Consider the following 15,891-nt stretch of genomic DNA (forward strand, 5'->3'; position numbering starts at 1 on the left):
CTTGCTTTTGGAAATCAGAACTTATCACAAAAAGATTAGAAGAAGAACACAAGAACACATTAAGGAGTGCCAGTAATGCTATTGGGTGTAAATGCAACATTCTCTTAAATCAAGAGCTTGTTGTATGAGCGGTTTTTGCATAAGGCCCATTGACTTGGGGAATTGTAATTACGTAAAACTACAAACCCTGTCTGCTCTAAGCAGAGCGTGGACTGGTGCTCTATCTATAACAGCCATAGAAATGTATTGAGAATGACGTGTGCTTGTATAAATATCTTAATGGCATACGGTAAGCAGTAGATCCTTTTGGTACTATGTTTTAACAAATGGCCCCTCAGATAGTTTGACATTCTGGTTTGCTTATAGCATCTTATGTGCCCTGGAAACCTTTTCAAAAATACCTATTGTTATTTCATGCTTGTTTAAGGAATGTAGTAAGCAGTAAGCTGCTACAGTATGCCATGATGATATTTTTGTAAGTTCAAGTCATTCAAAACACATTTCTATGGCGTAGAGCAGACAGGGTTTGAAATTTTACTTAATTACAATTTTCCAAGTCAATAGGCCTATGCAAGAGCCACTCGTAAAGCAAGCTCTTGTTTAAAGAGGATATGTTGCATTTACACACAATAGCATTACTGGCACTCCTTATTGTGTAATCTTTTTGTCTGCTGATTTTCAAAAGCGAGACTGCAGAGGTACCAAATTCTGAGGCATTTGTAGTTTGTCTTATGCTGATTTTATGGATAAAGCTGAAAGACAGTGAATAATTACAAAGTTTAGTATTATTTAGGTTAATACATTTGTTTGGGTTAGGGCCAGTCTTAATTCTTATCTCTTACTAGACTGTAAAAATTGTTTGACACAATGACTGAAGACACATTCAACTTTACACAACACCAATATTTTGACTGTTAAAGACGTAAAGACATGATTCTTGGATTTTCTTTTATTATTGATGTCCTCATACCTCCTCTCTCTCCTCTCTGCGAGTAGTCAGACAGTGAAGGGCTGCCCAGCCGGGCCAAGTCAGTGCCAGCTCTAGACCCTGGCAGGGGGTTGTTCCGGGCAACAAGTCCGCCTTCAGTTTCCCCTACGGAAGCACGGGTCAGGAGTCCGTCCCCACCTAAAGTCAGGACACCTGTGAAAGTGCCAGAGCGCTTCAAAAGTCCAGAGCCACCGTCAAAGATGGCAGAGCGATTTAAGAGTCCTAAACCCCTACAAGCTCCTCTGAACCCTAAGCCAGTTACGAACAGTGAGCAAGAGCAAAATGGCATCATGGGCAAAAGTGTGGTCAATGGTACAGCCAACAATGACATCAAATTTTCAGGTACCAGCCCCAGCCAGACAGATACTACAGATGACAAGAGTCTGACACGGAAGAAAGTGGTAAAGGTGGTTCGTCGGGTTGTCAGGAAGGTGCTACCTTCAGAAGAGGAAGAGGCCACTGTGGCAACCCAAACATCAGACAAAGCTCCTCAAGCAGCCAAGCCTGTTGTTGAACCAGTGAAAGCAGTGCCAGCACCAACACCAGCGCCAGCTTCAGTGTCTAAGGCCCCTGTGATGCCTGGGTTCTCTTTTAAACATGACGTCATCAAAACAGAGGATAAAGACGACATCTCGCGGGGATTAACAAACCTCATGGTCAGAGGCAGGTCAAGGGAGCATCGCCCACGAATATCCAAGGATGAGAGACCAGAAAAAATAGAGTTGGAGAAGACAAATGAGAAGAAAGAGGAAAAAGTTGTTGAGCCAGAGGAGAAGAAAGAGGATAAAACCACCGTAAAGCCACAGGAGATCAAACAAAAACCGGCAAGCTCTGGTCCAGTTAGACAGGATGTCAGATCTCCTGTGGCCTCTGTAACCCCGACCAGCGCTACCTCTGAGCGCTCAGCTCCAACATTTTCCAAACCGACTCATTCCAAACCTTCGACTCTCCCACAAGTTGTTGGTTTTATCCCAGCTCCCAAGCCCACACCACTGTCTCCACCTCCTGGCTTCATACCTGCACCCAGACCAGCTACTGCCACAAAAATCACAGCTACAAATCCTCCCTCTACCACTCTGGTGGCCCAGAAACCGCCCCCCCTCTTTTCTCCATCACGTTTCATCCCCAATTCTAAACCCTCTCCTATTGCAACTCCTAAGAGCCCTGATCCTCCACGTCCCGATCCTAGTCTACTGTCTCCCCCTCCAGCAGTCATTCCCATCCAACAGACTGCTGACAGTCAACAAGAGGTACACTGTCCGAACTCAGCATGGGACATTGGTGTGGAAAGTGCATGACCATTTGCAATGCATGTTTGACATAAAAGAGCACTGTGGAGTTTGCTTACAGACACCACAATGTGTGTAACCTTATCTGGCACGGTTTTGGAGTTACTTAAGAGAAAGCATAAACAAGCTTTTCAACATAAAAAGGAGCACTAAATAGTTCACCTTTTAGGAGTTACTTGAGAATACTTGTCTTTTGAGCCTCTGGTGACAAGACACACCAAAGTCCTGGCGGTGATGATGTCGGTTGGTTGGTTTATTGTTATTCTATTCAAGCCTCCAGCACTTTGATCTACAACAAGAGGGAGTTTCTGCATCCATTAATGGATATGGAAAGACACCACAGCCAGTATACCAGTATACCCTTTTTCAGTTTTAATGACCTCGTGGCTTTTCTTGCATAACTACCGTTAAAACAACCTACATAAAAATACAACTGTAGGTTACATGTTATATCTGAACTGTTCTGCCAGTGTATTTGGCAGTAGACTTTTAGGCTTGAACCCTTTAAAAACTTGAGCAAACTGCTTATATTTATCCCAATGGAAAGATGGCAAAGAGAAACTTTTGAAAAAAATTAGCAACAAAAAACAAAGAAAAGTAAGAGAGCAAAAACAGGAAGTGTCCTGAAAAAAATTCTAAAATCTATTTTAATTTAATTTAATTTATATATAATAATAATTACAATAAATATATTTTTCTGTTGCCTAATTTTAAATATGAATTCATAAATATAGATTTCTTGATATTCTCCCCTAGTTATTTGATCATTTTTATGATTCTCTTTCTCTCTCTCTTTTTTTTTTTCGTTAATTGTTACGTCAGTTTTTTGCCACTTTGTACTAAATCTTTTGCAGTTTTGGGTACATTTCCTGCCAAGCTGCTTACTACCTTCTCGTACCGTCTCACCTACCTTCTGAAAACTGCACAAAAAAAAAAAAGATTCCACTCCAGATTTGTTAGGTTTAATTGTTATTTTTGGTCTATTCTTTCCTTTATTTGTTTTTCTCAACTTAGTAATTTTCTCATAAACTGTCCTGTCAAATAGCAAGTTTATTTGCTGTGGATTGTAGAGGTAGAGTAGAATGTAGCTCATAAGCCTTGTTTACAAAGGCAGAACCCCACCTGAGGCTGCTTCAAATGAGGGACTTCAGTAGCCTGGCATGTCTGGTCACCAAAAGGAGACCCATGTACAGCCAATTACTGCAGTGATACATTCTGGTAGAGCAACTCAAAGCGAAACCGTGCACAGACACAGAAAGCCCAGCTCTGCAGGAATTTTACAGATTGCAGATATGGTTGTTTCCTGGACTCATGCTGACTTTGCACATCTAAGACTTCACTAAATCTCATTTTTCTCCAAAACACATGCTGACTCTGACCAGGACAGTAAATTAAAAAATTCTGATGCTAGAATCTCAAATCATACTGTTTACTGGGCCATGTTTTACATTGGAGGGATGAAGTAGATTGGGATTGGGGCTTTTTTCCAGGAAAGATGTGAACTTCCTTGTGACAAATCTCTATGTTGTCCTTAAATTCATCATAAATGTACGAGCTGAATTATAGTCAGGGTTTTGCCTGACAGCTGAATGTGCAGATCTTCATGGCATATGAATTTTCTGTGCTGTTTTGTTGCATCTTGTGTCTTGCAAATATTCTTCTCTTAACCAGACAGTTGTATAGTTGTGTGTGTGTGGCAATAATTTTCTGGTGCGCATGCTGTTTGAATCACCTTTTGGGAGTGATACTAACTTGTAAAATGAGATTCCACAGTAACCCAGTCTGCTGTGTAACACTGATGACAGATGTTAGTGTGTTTGTGTGTGTGCAGAGTCTCCTGTAGGGAACCTGAGTCATGACAGTCTTTGACTTGTACAAGGAATATATCACATGTGCACATGCTGTGTTACTTTGTGTGTGTGTGTGTGGAGTCGTGGGCTTTACTTCAGCTTCATCAGTGGGCTTAGTGTCGATGTGTTGCTGCTTTGACCTGTAGGAAGACCCACTCAGTCCCACCGAGGAGGCTCAGAGACGCCTGATGAGGATCTTCGGTGCCCCAGTAAATCACCCTGCTTTCCATTTGCATATTATTGATGTTGTGTCTCGGCTTTCTTTATGTCTTTTTGTCTGTCCATATCAGCTTGCACTACCAAAAAATGGTCATTAGAAAACTTTTTCGTGTCCCACAAAAATGTAGTTTAACTGCAAAACAGATGTTCCCCTTTTAAAAAAAAGAAACAGAGTACAGGCTTCATCCATTTGGTTCTACATGTGTATGTTTTCTCCATCTTAGCTACCCCTTTTCCGCCAACATGGAACCGCTTCTGTTCAGGCTCCTGCGCTGAAGTTTGAACCGTTAAGAGCATTTTGACCAAAAATAACTTGCTTCTGAAGCTGAAAAGTTCATTTTCATCTGGAACCAAAAAATAGCAGGTTTTTCTTCCTACCTGAGGTGTGAACCGTGACAAAATCAGTTGGGGTGTCAAATTCTACAGGTTGGAAGGACAGGATAAAAAAGTCACCAAAGGAGAAGTTAAGTTATACCCCTTTCCCACCAAAATTAAGCGTACATTTGGGTTTTTCAAACACAGGTAAACCCACTAAATATGAGCGACTGGCTACATTCCCACTGCGAGTGCTTTGTAGGAGACAGATGGTGAGAAGTGACGGCGTGTCATTGCATCTCGCTGGTTAGGGATCTGAAATTACCGCGTTCACCCAAGTGTTGAGTTCTCATCAATGTATATCGAAGCCAGAGGCGATAAAAATGTGTGTCTACAGCAGAGTCATTTGACCGGGGTGTGAATACGCATTCTCATAGCATTAAAAAGACAGATGCTAGTGGGTGTCTGCAGTTTTTTTGGGTAGTGCAAATGAAGCTTTATAAATCGTCAGACAAAAAAAAAAAATGTGTTATGGTCTCATTAATTGTTGGTTCGTGCTTGATTTTGGGGTAAAAATAGAACAGAACAAAGAATTTTCAGGTAATCAATATCTGCAATTTTTGCTACTACTAATTCCTTCTGTGTGAGTAGTGCAATGCCCTCTGTAGATGCCACATCCTTGATTACAATGGTTCTGTGTAAAACTGGTGGAAATGCAGGCTGTCTCACTAGACAGCACCAAGGGTTCATGAATCCTGAATGAAACCAGTGCAAGAACCCAAGTTAGTTTGCTGGGAAAGGGGTATGAGTTGGCTAGCAGAACTGCAACCTCTTAACTTTAACACTTATGCTCCCTTAGGCTGTTAGCATTAGTCACCATGCCTAACATGCTTAGTTCATTGGTGTATATTAACAGAGACACAGCAGAGGAAACCCTGCCCAGTCTGCAGTTGGTCTACCAGTTGTGACTCCTGACGGAGTGAAATATTATCCCATCTGCTGGTGTCCTGGCTCCAACTCTCTGACCCTTCCTTCTGTAACTGTTTCTCTGCCTGACGTCATGCTTACTTATCTCTAACTATGGCTGCTTTTCAAAGTCTAATCTCAGCTTACCAGCTGAACATTTGGACTCTTTGTTTTACTTTTGTAGACTGATTTGAAAGTTTCACAGTCCAGGGATGTCCTGATCAGCTGCCTCTTGTCCCTGATCCAAGTGCTGTAATATTGGGGATCTGCTCATATATAGTCCAGTCCATTTTTGTATGTATTTAAATGTTGAATGGAATATATGATGTGTCTAACACATTAAAATGAAAGCTGTAGCTTACTGAGTCCAACACAGCCCTGTTTTTACGAGCTTCTAGATCCAAGATGGTGATGATTCAAAACTATTCTTCCATCACAAATGATCTTTGGTTGTGTACAGGTAACGGCTAGCAGAAAGCGCACAAACCTTCCAACATACAAGTTTGTCATTAAGTTAGTAACAGAATTAGTGTCAGTTATTAGGGATGGGAATCGAGATCCAGTTCCAGTTAAGAAATGATTTTCAGTTGTTCGATTTATAGGAAGTGTATACCTACGAGTTTATGGTTATCTTTTGTAGAAGTCGGCACGTCGCCACAAATAAATGAACGTCTGGGAAATCCAGCTTTTTTCTACACTGTTTTTACATTGTGTCCAGACTCACAAATAATACAACAGTTGGCCTGGTGCTGAAGGGCTATGTAGGCTTAAATTTTTCCCACACAGAAAGTTGATCAGGAAAAATCCCTAAACTGATAAGCAGAATCCATAATGATGTTGGAATCTATAAAATCTTATCAATTCCTTTCCCTAACAATGACAGCGAATGTGGTGTGCCATCAGCAATGTTTGTCGAAAGCAATAGTCTGCACTGGCTACTAATGTGTCGCTCTGACAGCTAACAGTAGGCAGGTTTCCATTACAGATTTGCACAATACTTAAGCATTTTTTTAAACATAATTGCGAGATGACTGTGTTTCCTTTGAGTGATGTTCTTAGACTACTCCTCTGGCGATAACATTTCAAGAAGCATTATGATGGATGTTAAAAACATTAGCAGCTTTATTTTTATTGCAGCCACTGCACTAGCCGTTATTATTTTGAATCCAAGGCCACGTAGGCATGTTATGCAAGCGGTAATGGAAAGGCGAGCCCCTTATACATAGGAGCAATCACATATGAGGGTTTTGGTTTGGGATTTCTGGGAGGTGATAGTCCACGATTTCAATTGCAATGCACCTCGTGTGGCTCCTGCTGCATCATGAGGGAGCCAGTTCCTACTGACAAGCACATAGCCATAGCATCATGTGACCTAGAAAAGCTAAAAAACTGTTTCCATTGCAGTTTTGCAAAATATGGCTTTTTAAATCACCTGAAAAACCACCTCATACGAGTGTAAAGACTTTTTGCGATAAATGGAAGTTTTTTTCGATATTGACATGTTCCCATTATGTGTAATTTATATTCACAACTTCAATTTGTGTAGTTTGAGGGTTAATGGAAACCCGCCTAGTGACTGTATTCATGTAAACTGATCTGCACACTGTCACTTTGTCACTGAAAAGGAGTCATTTCCACCCCATGGTTACTCATTGCAGAGCAATTCCACATGACTGTTTTTCTGTCAAGTGTCTATGTTCTTTCTCTTTGTCTCGGTGCACTGCATCATCTTCAACCAAAATTCCATGTTGACCTTGTCTTCTTCTTTCTTCTGTTCTTCCCCTCGTTCTCTGTCCCTCTCTCCAAACCTCACACATGCTGCTTTTGCTGCTTGTCTGGCTGTGGTTGCTTTGCGGCTAAGCTGGAGCAGGCAGTCAGTGTTTCAGCCCCCGCCCCTGCATCCCCACAGCCCCAGGGCCCCCTGCAGGTACCGCAGCCCTCCAGCCTTCCTCTGGGCCTTCTGGCTAGAGTTTGTTATCGTGTGACTTGTCGGAGTGTAAGGCCTGGAATCCTTCTAACTTTCCCTGCTTTCCCTCATTTTCCTCATTGTCCTTGTCTGCAAGATTTCCAACATCTGTGTTTATTTGCGACCAATACAAAAAGCTGAAAGGCTATAAGATTGACTCCAGTCAGCGCCTGTATTTATGTATTTTGTTTTAGCACTGATCAAACTCTTAACATGAATTGAATCCAGCTGTTTGACTGATCAGCTCCTGTTTTATTGTTAACCTCACTGTAAATATAATCCTTGTTGACATGGCAGAAAGTTTTGCCTCGTGGTCTAAATACTTTTGGAGACCTTTTGTCAAGCCACACAGGATGAAATTAAGGAGAAACTTGGACTTTGACTGAACCGCAACATAAGGAATTGTCTGAAGGTTACCTCTAGCTCTGTTAATACAATACAGAGACACATGTAACATGTATTAAGCCTAGGTGAGGCAGGGTAAAAGCACATGAGTATGTAATTCCTGAGATCTTCCATTTTAATGTTGTTACCTAATATGCAGAAAAAAAGAAATGCAAGTTCCACATATTTTGGGTTTAAGAGCAGTTTGGAGCTAAGTCTGCTGGGTGGCATGACTGCAAAACAAAGCAACGACTCCTTGTTGAGTCATGGATGTATTGGTTAGGTAACACCATTACTGCTAATTAACGAGGTACAAATTATAAAGAGATAGCTCATCTTGATAACGTCTGTAGAGATGTCTGGCTTCTCTTTAATATAATGAAACTAGATGGGTCTCGGCTTTAGGTGCTCAAACTACCAAAAAAATACATGAAAAAAAATCATCAATAGTGTTTCCAGAAATCATGACCAGGTTAATCCAGATAATCCACAGACCTTGTTGTGTGCAGTTTCATGGAGGAGCTATTTTCTTTCTACCAAGCTACAGCCGCTAACTTCATCACTGCACAAAAAGAAACATGCATCTACACAAAGATGAGAAGCTTCTGCTTGTAACAGCATGAGATGTAAACATTAATGGCATCCTCCCTGGCTGAGCTGTAATGTTAGCTAGCTCTGTGGTGCGAGGTGAGCCAGTGGTAGATGCATGCTTCCTTCTGCACTGTGATACACTTGGTGGGTGTAGTTCGTTAGAGAAAAACTAGTTCTGACATGAAAGTGCTCACAACAAGGTCTGTGAATTATCTTGAGAAACCGGGTCATGATTTCTGGAAAAAAAAAACATTGCTGTTAAGTTTTTGATTTGGGTTGAACTGTCCCTTTCAAAAGGTTACCTTTATCAGAGTTTTTAACTTTTGGCAGAGCTATACCATCATTTGCTAAATGAAGTTAAGCATGTCCTGAATGTATGTTTGTACTAAAAACACAGGTGATATTGACAGTTCTTTTCTCATTTGATGTGCGTTTGACATGAAGTCTGCTTTCAGTCAGTTTTGTCTCCTGATATTGAACAGACCATAAACAAATAATTCAGTCTGAAGCTTTTTGGCAGGTCTTCCCTTGTCTTGTCCTTGACATGAGGTGCAGTTTGTACCACTACAGCATGGCTTAACTCTCTTTTCATGACACATCAGACTGATGGAAGCAATCTGCATGGGCTTTGTTTGTCTTGTATCGACAGTCTGCATGCTGGTGTGGTGATTTCTCTCTTAATGGAGAATCTGAGTGAGTGCTATGTGGCTGATTGTTATCTTCAGGTGCTCCGAGGTTGTATCATGGTGAATCTTTGTTTATGACCTGGGTTTTATTTTTGTTGTCATGCAACCGTTTTATTCCATGAATCAGTAAACATTTCAGCAGTGACAGTGTGAGATTAAAGCAGATCTAAGAGGATCAGAGCAGCTCCTTTTATAGATGATGACGCAGTAAACTTAATTTCTCTCTCACAGGTGTGCTGGATAAGCATGACAAACTTTGTTCAGATGCAGTGATGCTTCCATTTATTTGTGTGTTTATTTGTGTGTCTATGTAACATGTGTTACTCATATATAACTGTGACCTTTGACCTCTTCATGCTGGCCAATTCACCAGGGATCAGTGGAAGTGGACCCTGTGGCCCTCCTTCAGGCATCTCACGCTGCAGCTCAGCAGTCTCAGGTGTGGCCTGCACTGTGCCTGCGTGTGATTCACCACCAGCTCGTCCTCGGTCACCCTGTAGTGCTGTGTTGTGCTCTCTCCTTTTGCTTTAGATATGCAGTGTGTCTTGTTCACTTTGCCCATAAAAATTATGTGAAATCAAGCAGTCACCGTACAGAATTAATTGTTTTTTTTTTGGGTTTACTTAAAAAACTATCTCACTATTTGCAAGATTTGTTTCTGTTATTGTAGTTTTATTGTTGTGGTTTTCCTTCCTCTTTTGTGTCCCCTCTGTGTTCACTGAACCAAGGTGCTCCCTGGTGTGTTTTTTCACCAGTGTTGTCCCTTCACATGCCCTGAGGCTTGTTATAGTGACATCTGTATGTTTTGAAGTTTTTCAAACACACAACTGTTCTCACACACCGCCCTGAAGGAGCAGCAGTTGCTCAGTGGACTGTGAGACCTCTGAGTCCATCGTCATCCACTGCATGTTCATCATCCTGCATTTTCTGTCATAACCCTTCAGCATGAGTTGGGATCAAACTGGAAACACTGGTGGTTTCAGAAAGATCCAGTGTGAATGAGTGGTCCAGTGACTTGGCTTGAAAATAATAGTGATTTCCTCATCACTACTGTTTAGTCATTTTTCTCCTTTTCCTTTCTGTCCACCAGGTGAAGACAGAGGAGCAGATTGCAGCGGAGCAGGCCTGGTATGGATCAGAGAAAGTCTGGCTCATCCACAAAGATGGCTTCTCCCTGGGTGAGATGAAATAATCATATAAAATATATGATAAAACAATATAATAATGACATTCATTCCATTTGCATGATATTCATTCACTGCCCTTTCTACTTATAAGTTGCTGCTTGTGTGTTTTTCATGTGTGCCTTTCTTTAACCCATTGGAATCTGGATTGACATCAGTTTTTCTTGTGCTGTATTTAGACACCCAGAAGTATTTTATCTTGGAAGCCCAAAAAAATAGGTTTAATTCTCGTCAGAACCATAGGGAAAAAAGGCAATGAGCCTGAAAATTACTCTTAAAAATTAGAGAGAGACAGAGACAAAAGAAAACAGAAAGCAGAAAACAGAAAAAGAGTGTTAGAAAATAAAAAAAACATGTGTAAAATGTCCAGAAACTATATTTATGATGATAAGAATGATTAAAAATTAAAAATATATATATTTTTCTATTTTTTTAGTCCTTTCTTAAGTAATGTCCTTGTTTGTTTTTGTTTTTAACTTTCAATTTCTTTCTGTTTTTTTAAGAAAATTTTCTTTAAACTTTTTACTTATTTCTTGCTTTATTTTTGCTCATTTCTTGTTAAGTTGCTAATTTCTTTCTTCCCATGTTTTTGGAAGAAATCAAGCCAATAGCTCAGGTCTCAAAGTGTTAACTTTCATTTTATTACTTTCATTTAATACTCACCTACTTTTTAAATTTTTTTTTCTCTAATCTTTTGTTTCTCTACATGCATGTTTAGACTAGGGGTCAGGGAGAAAATGGCATTTTAATCCCATCTGTGTCCTGTACATATGGCTGAATGTCAATAAAGTATTCCATTGTAATTCCATGTTTTGTTTTTGCCTTTTGTTTCCTGTGTTTTTTCCTCTCAGCCACCGTGGTAAAGACAGAGGCAGGCTCCCTGCCAGAGGGCAAGGTGAAAATCAAACTGGAGCATGATGGGGCAACACTGGAAGTGGACGAAGACGACATAGAAAAGGTGAATAGTTCATGGTAGTGCAACAACATACTATTCTGTTCATCAGTACCAGTTGAATGCTTTTATAGCATAACACACACGCGCACACACACACACGCGCGCGCACACACACACACACACACACACACACACATACATACATAGAGACATACAGACATACATAATACATAATATGTAGTCTTAGGAGTCTCTGTCACAGTCAGTGGGATAATTAATAATAGTAGGTTTGTGCATTAAGTCCTTGTAGAGCAAGAGTGATGATTCTCTCCTGACCTGTGAACAGCCTACAGTGATTCTAGATCCACCCTTTATTGTCAGATCAGTGTGCCAGGTACCTCAACTGAGGGATGACAAAAAACAGGACAGAATGGAATGGCTCTGGTAATACATCCACAACTTTTGACAATGGTAATGCAAAAATAACCTTTTCAATGTGTTACAAACTCAACTGAACTAAAGTCAGCTGAACTGAAGCGGGCTGCTTGGTGGAAACAAGATTTTAGAATAGCTCCAATTTCAACCAATAGTCTAGAGGTGTCAAAAGTTCTGTATCCAGTTAGCCACTTCTCTGTTACTAGTTGAAAATCACCATTATCATTACCTCTGTGTGTGTGTGCGTGTGTGTCTGTGTTTGTGTCTGTGTCTGTGTCTGTGTCTGTAGGCAAACCCTCCAGCATACAACCGCTCAGAGGACCTGGCATCGCTGCTCTATCTGAATGAGTCCAGTGTGATGCACTGCCTGAGGCAGCGCTATGGAGGCAACCTCATTCACACCTACGCTGGACTCAACATGGTGGTCATCAACCCCCTCAGCACCCCCTCCATGTACTCTGAGAAGGTTAGTTTAAGACTGATGACACTGGACAGCTGATATTGCCTGATAAATGCCCATGGATATTGAAATGACATCATCACCTGTCATATTTTGGTGTAGGGATGCAGCAATGAACAGACTTCACTATTAACTGCACTCTAACATATCCTTCCACATTCCATCTAGCACTGAACATGTAAACAAAAGTCTCTCATATGTTGATAAAGCTGCAGACTATTTAGCTTGATGATTGTCACAGAAATGAAATAAGTGGCAGAAATGTGAGGTTGGCTGCCCTTTGGTTGTGGCTCTTATTTGAATCCCTCTCTGCTTTTGCCTCTGCGTTTGTCCTTTTGTCCCCCACCCCCTTTTTAGGTGATGCACATGTTCAAAGGCTGCCGGCGTGAGGACACGGCGCCTCATATCTACTCTGTGGCCCAGTCTGCTTACCGCAACCTGCTCACCACCCGGCAGGATCAGTCCATTGTGCTGCTGGGCAAGTCCGGCAGCGGCAAGACCACCAACTGCCAGCACCTCGTCCAGTACCTGGTCTCTATCGCTGGCAGCACGGGCAAAATCTTCTCCGGTGAGCCTGCAGACAGAAAACAGGGTAGCAGGGTCATTACAAAACTACAGGAATAGATATGGAACCGTAAATGTCTGGTCTTTAAATATAATATAATCCCCACTTCTCTAAACTTGAAAGAAGTATTTCACTACTGGGAATATGGCCCTTTGATAAACCAGGCTGTTTCTGCAGTGGAAGGACTTAAATACTTTTGAAAATGGTGCTACATGATCAGAGAAAACAGAGGAGGCTTTTGCTCAAGAGGTGGAAAACCTACAATTACCAGAATGCACTGTGTCGCACCAGGCCAAAAAAGGAGGATTAGATGGAGGGGAGTCTACCACAGTTCAAACATTGGGTTCGGTCTAATTCCTTACTAACATCAAAGGGCAGAACACAATTTTGGATTCTCAAGAAAAAGTTGATTTCTTTGCAGAAGTATAAACTGATCCCCCACCACAAATAATTAGATACATTTCTGCATGTTCTTGTCAACACAGCTGAGAAGTGGCAGGCGGTCTACACCATCCTGGAGGCTTTCGGCAACAGCTCCACCGCCATGAACACCAACGCCAGCCGCTTCTCCCACGTGGTGTCCCTTGACTTCGACCAGGCTGGGCAGGTGGCCTCTGCCTCCATCCAGGTAATACACACACGCACGCATGCACCACGCGCGCACACACACACACACACACACACACACACACACAATGGAAACAGTTGCATCTTTTGTCATTAACTTAAATTGCAGTGTAACAGAAGTGCGTGACTGGTGTTGTCTCCTCCTGTTCAGACCATGCTGCTGGAGAAACTGAGGGTGAGCAAACGTCCTGAGGCAGAGTCCACCTTTAACGTCTTCTACTACATGATGGCGGGAGCCGACAGCAGCCTGAGGTGACTCCTCCAGCACTTCTTTGTCCACACAGTTACAACATTTGGATAGCACAACTCTGAAGTATTTAAATATGTCTTGTTTTTTCAAGTTATACAAATATTTTGTGATGTTTGATAACAAAAGCTGATTACAAATTTACTTTAGTTTTTTTTTAGAAATTGGTCTCCAATGCCAGAAACATTTATTGAGATTATTTTGTTGGGATTTGGGCATCACAACAAGGTGGATCAAGTCTGTTGTAGTTGTTTCAAGCCAGCAGCTGCTGACATTTAGGAGATAAAATCATAGTGTTGTGGTTATTGAATCTTATTGTTTACCGATCCATTTCTTGCCTGTTGATCTCATTAAAGGGACAGTTTGCCTCTCAATCAAAATTACATATTTTTCTTCTAAAATGTAGTGCTATTTAAGAGTCTAGATAGTTTCTGTGTGAGTTGCTGAGTCTTGGAGATATCAGCAGTAGAGGTGTCTACCTTCTCTCCAATACAAAGGAACTAGATGCCACTCAGTTTCTGTTGCTCAAAGCGCCAATATGGCACATTTGAAAAACTCAACAGGAATGTCTTTTTCCATAAATTACAACCCAGTTACCCAAGATAATTCACAGGGCTTTTTGTGAGCAGTTTCATGGAGGAACTGTTTCTTTTACTGAACTGTTTCACTGCGCCGAAGGAAGCGTGCATCTGCCGCTAGCTCACCTAGCACCACTTAGGAGGATGCCATTAATGTTTACATCTCATGCTGTCACGAGCATGAGCCTTTTTTCCATAAGTAGATGCAGGCCTCCTTCTGCACAGTGATATGGTTAGTGGGTGTAGTTTGGTAGAAAGAAAAAAGTTTTTGGGTGAACTCTTCCTGTAATTGTTTTTGACATGTTCGATGTTATTTGATGCAATTACTGAGTAATAAGACTAATAGACTAAAAACTGTTAAGTCAACAAAAAAAAAACATGTTCTGTGAGGCAGTAAGTTTCAGGTGAGAGCCACAGTTAAACCTCGCTTCATGTTGTTATTGTCTCTCTAGCAAATTTTTCTTTCAAACTAAGAGGTTGAGTTTCTTTGCCTGATCCATGATATTGTATCTATGTATTTGCGGGGATAACTGTTCTTTTTGGATGTCCTTTTCTCTTTAGATGCATGATCACTCAATATTTCAGGTCGTCACAGGATTTCAGGCAATTTTTTGCAATGTGACTGACACTGCATTGGTCACCTGCTCACTATCCTCTCTATAACTAACACTCTTTAATGAGCAGTAAAATAAGATGCTGGCTTTTGAAACATCATCTTTTAACGTCACAAAGGGCAGGTAGTTTGGGATAATTCATGTGACACCAACAACATGCACAGCACATCCAGAGGTGTTAGCATTTCATTGGCTGATTACGGTATCCCGCTTCTCTCCTCCTCTCCTCCAGAACGGAGCTGCACTTTAACCACCTGGCTGAGAACAGTGCTTTTGGGATCCTACCACAGTCGAAGGTAATCACACTGAGATGTGTCTGTTTTTTAAGGCTTTCATGTCATAGTTTATTTGTGTGTGATATTAAGTATGTCCTATTTTATAGGTCTGTATTGATTTTTCACAATTTTGAAAATTATATAGGCATATATAAGAATAAATTAATCTTGGGGATGGATCAATTCTGAAATTTTGGGCTGGATCAATGATTAACATAACAATATGGCTGATAGCCGATACCAATGTTTTTAATTTTTAATTTTAATTATTTATTTTTGAAATTTCCCCTTTTGTGCCGGGGAAACAAAGGCATCTTTATTATAAAAAAATAACTGAACTGTTCTTTAACTAATTCAGGCCTTCACCTTTGAATAAGCACAAATTCAATTATACAAGTTTATTAATATAACCTCCTTTCACATGAAAAACAGATTTTTTTTAAGGCCTTTTTACTCTGCATGTTATATATCATAATTCTGTGTCTGATGTCTGTTTTATATTGCACTGATGTAGCATTATCAGGGTGCCTCAAAGTGCATCCCCTGATGTGTTGATTAGTAAATGGGTCCTTTAGTCCCGAAGGCGTCCTCTGCTCTTCACAACCACGGGGAGCCAATACCATCAAGCCCTGCTTTTTAGTCTGCATAAAACAGTCGTGACACAACAGAAAAACATCAGTCACTGCCATCGGTTTTTGCAAATATGCTGAAAGTATGACGAACAAGAGGAATATTGGTAGAAACTGATGTTCAGCCA

The 15,891-nt window shown here is 40.9% G+C and overlaps 1 protein-coding gene across 13 annotated transcripts in view; it reads left to right on the top strand.

The window, feature by feature from the left end:
• Positions 1–15,891, top strand: part of myo18ab (myosin XVIIIA b) — a 219,690-nt gene that overhangs the window by 51,190 nt on the left and 152,609 nt on the right. For 6 of the 13 annotated variants that reach the window (XM_088079402.1, XM_088079401.1, XM_088079404.1 and 3 more), the window contains exons 4-14: positions 997–2,238; positions 4,274–4,336; positions 7,489–7,554; positions 9,628–9,693; positions 10,345–10,432; positions 11,290–11,396; positions 12,058–12,234; positions 12,586–12,796; positions 13,279–13,421; positions 13,572–13,672; positions 15,092–15,155. In XM_088079402.1, coding sequence (XP_087935528.1) covers positions 997–2,238; positions 4,274–4,336; positions 7,489–7,554; positions 9,628–9,693; positions 10,345–10,432; positions 11,290–11,396; positions 12,058–12,234; positions 12,586–12,796; positions 13,279–13,421; positions 13,572–13,672; positions 15,092–15,155 — 2,328 coding nt within the window. The remainder of the gene's footprint in view (positions 1–996; positions 2,239–4,273; positions 4,337–7,488; positions 7,555–9,627; positions 9,694–10,344; positions 10,433–11,289; positions 11,397–12,057; positions 12,235–12,585; positions 12,797–13,278; positions 13,422–13,571; positions 13,673–15,091; positions 15,156–15,891) is intronic. The other 7 variants (XM_088079413.1, XM_088079408.1, XM_088079409.1 and 4 more) reach the window with 5 other exon arrangements.

The sequence above is a fragment of the Plectropomus leopardus genome, chromosome 6 (genome assembly GCF_026936395.1).
Source record: "Plectropomus leopardus strain MGB_pleo_1.0 chromosome 6, ASM2693639v1, whole genome shotgun sequence".
NCBI classification, from domain to species: Eukaryota; Metazoa; Chordata; class Actinopteri; order Perciformes; family Serranidae; genus Plectropomus; species Plectropomus leopardus.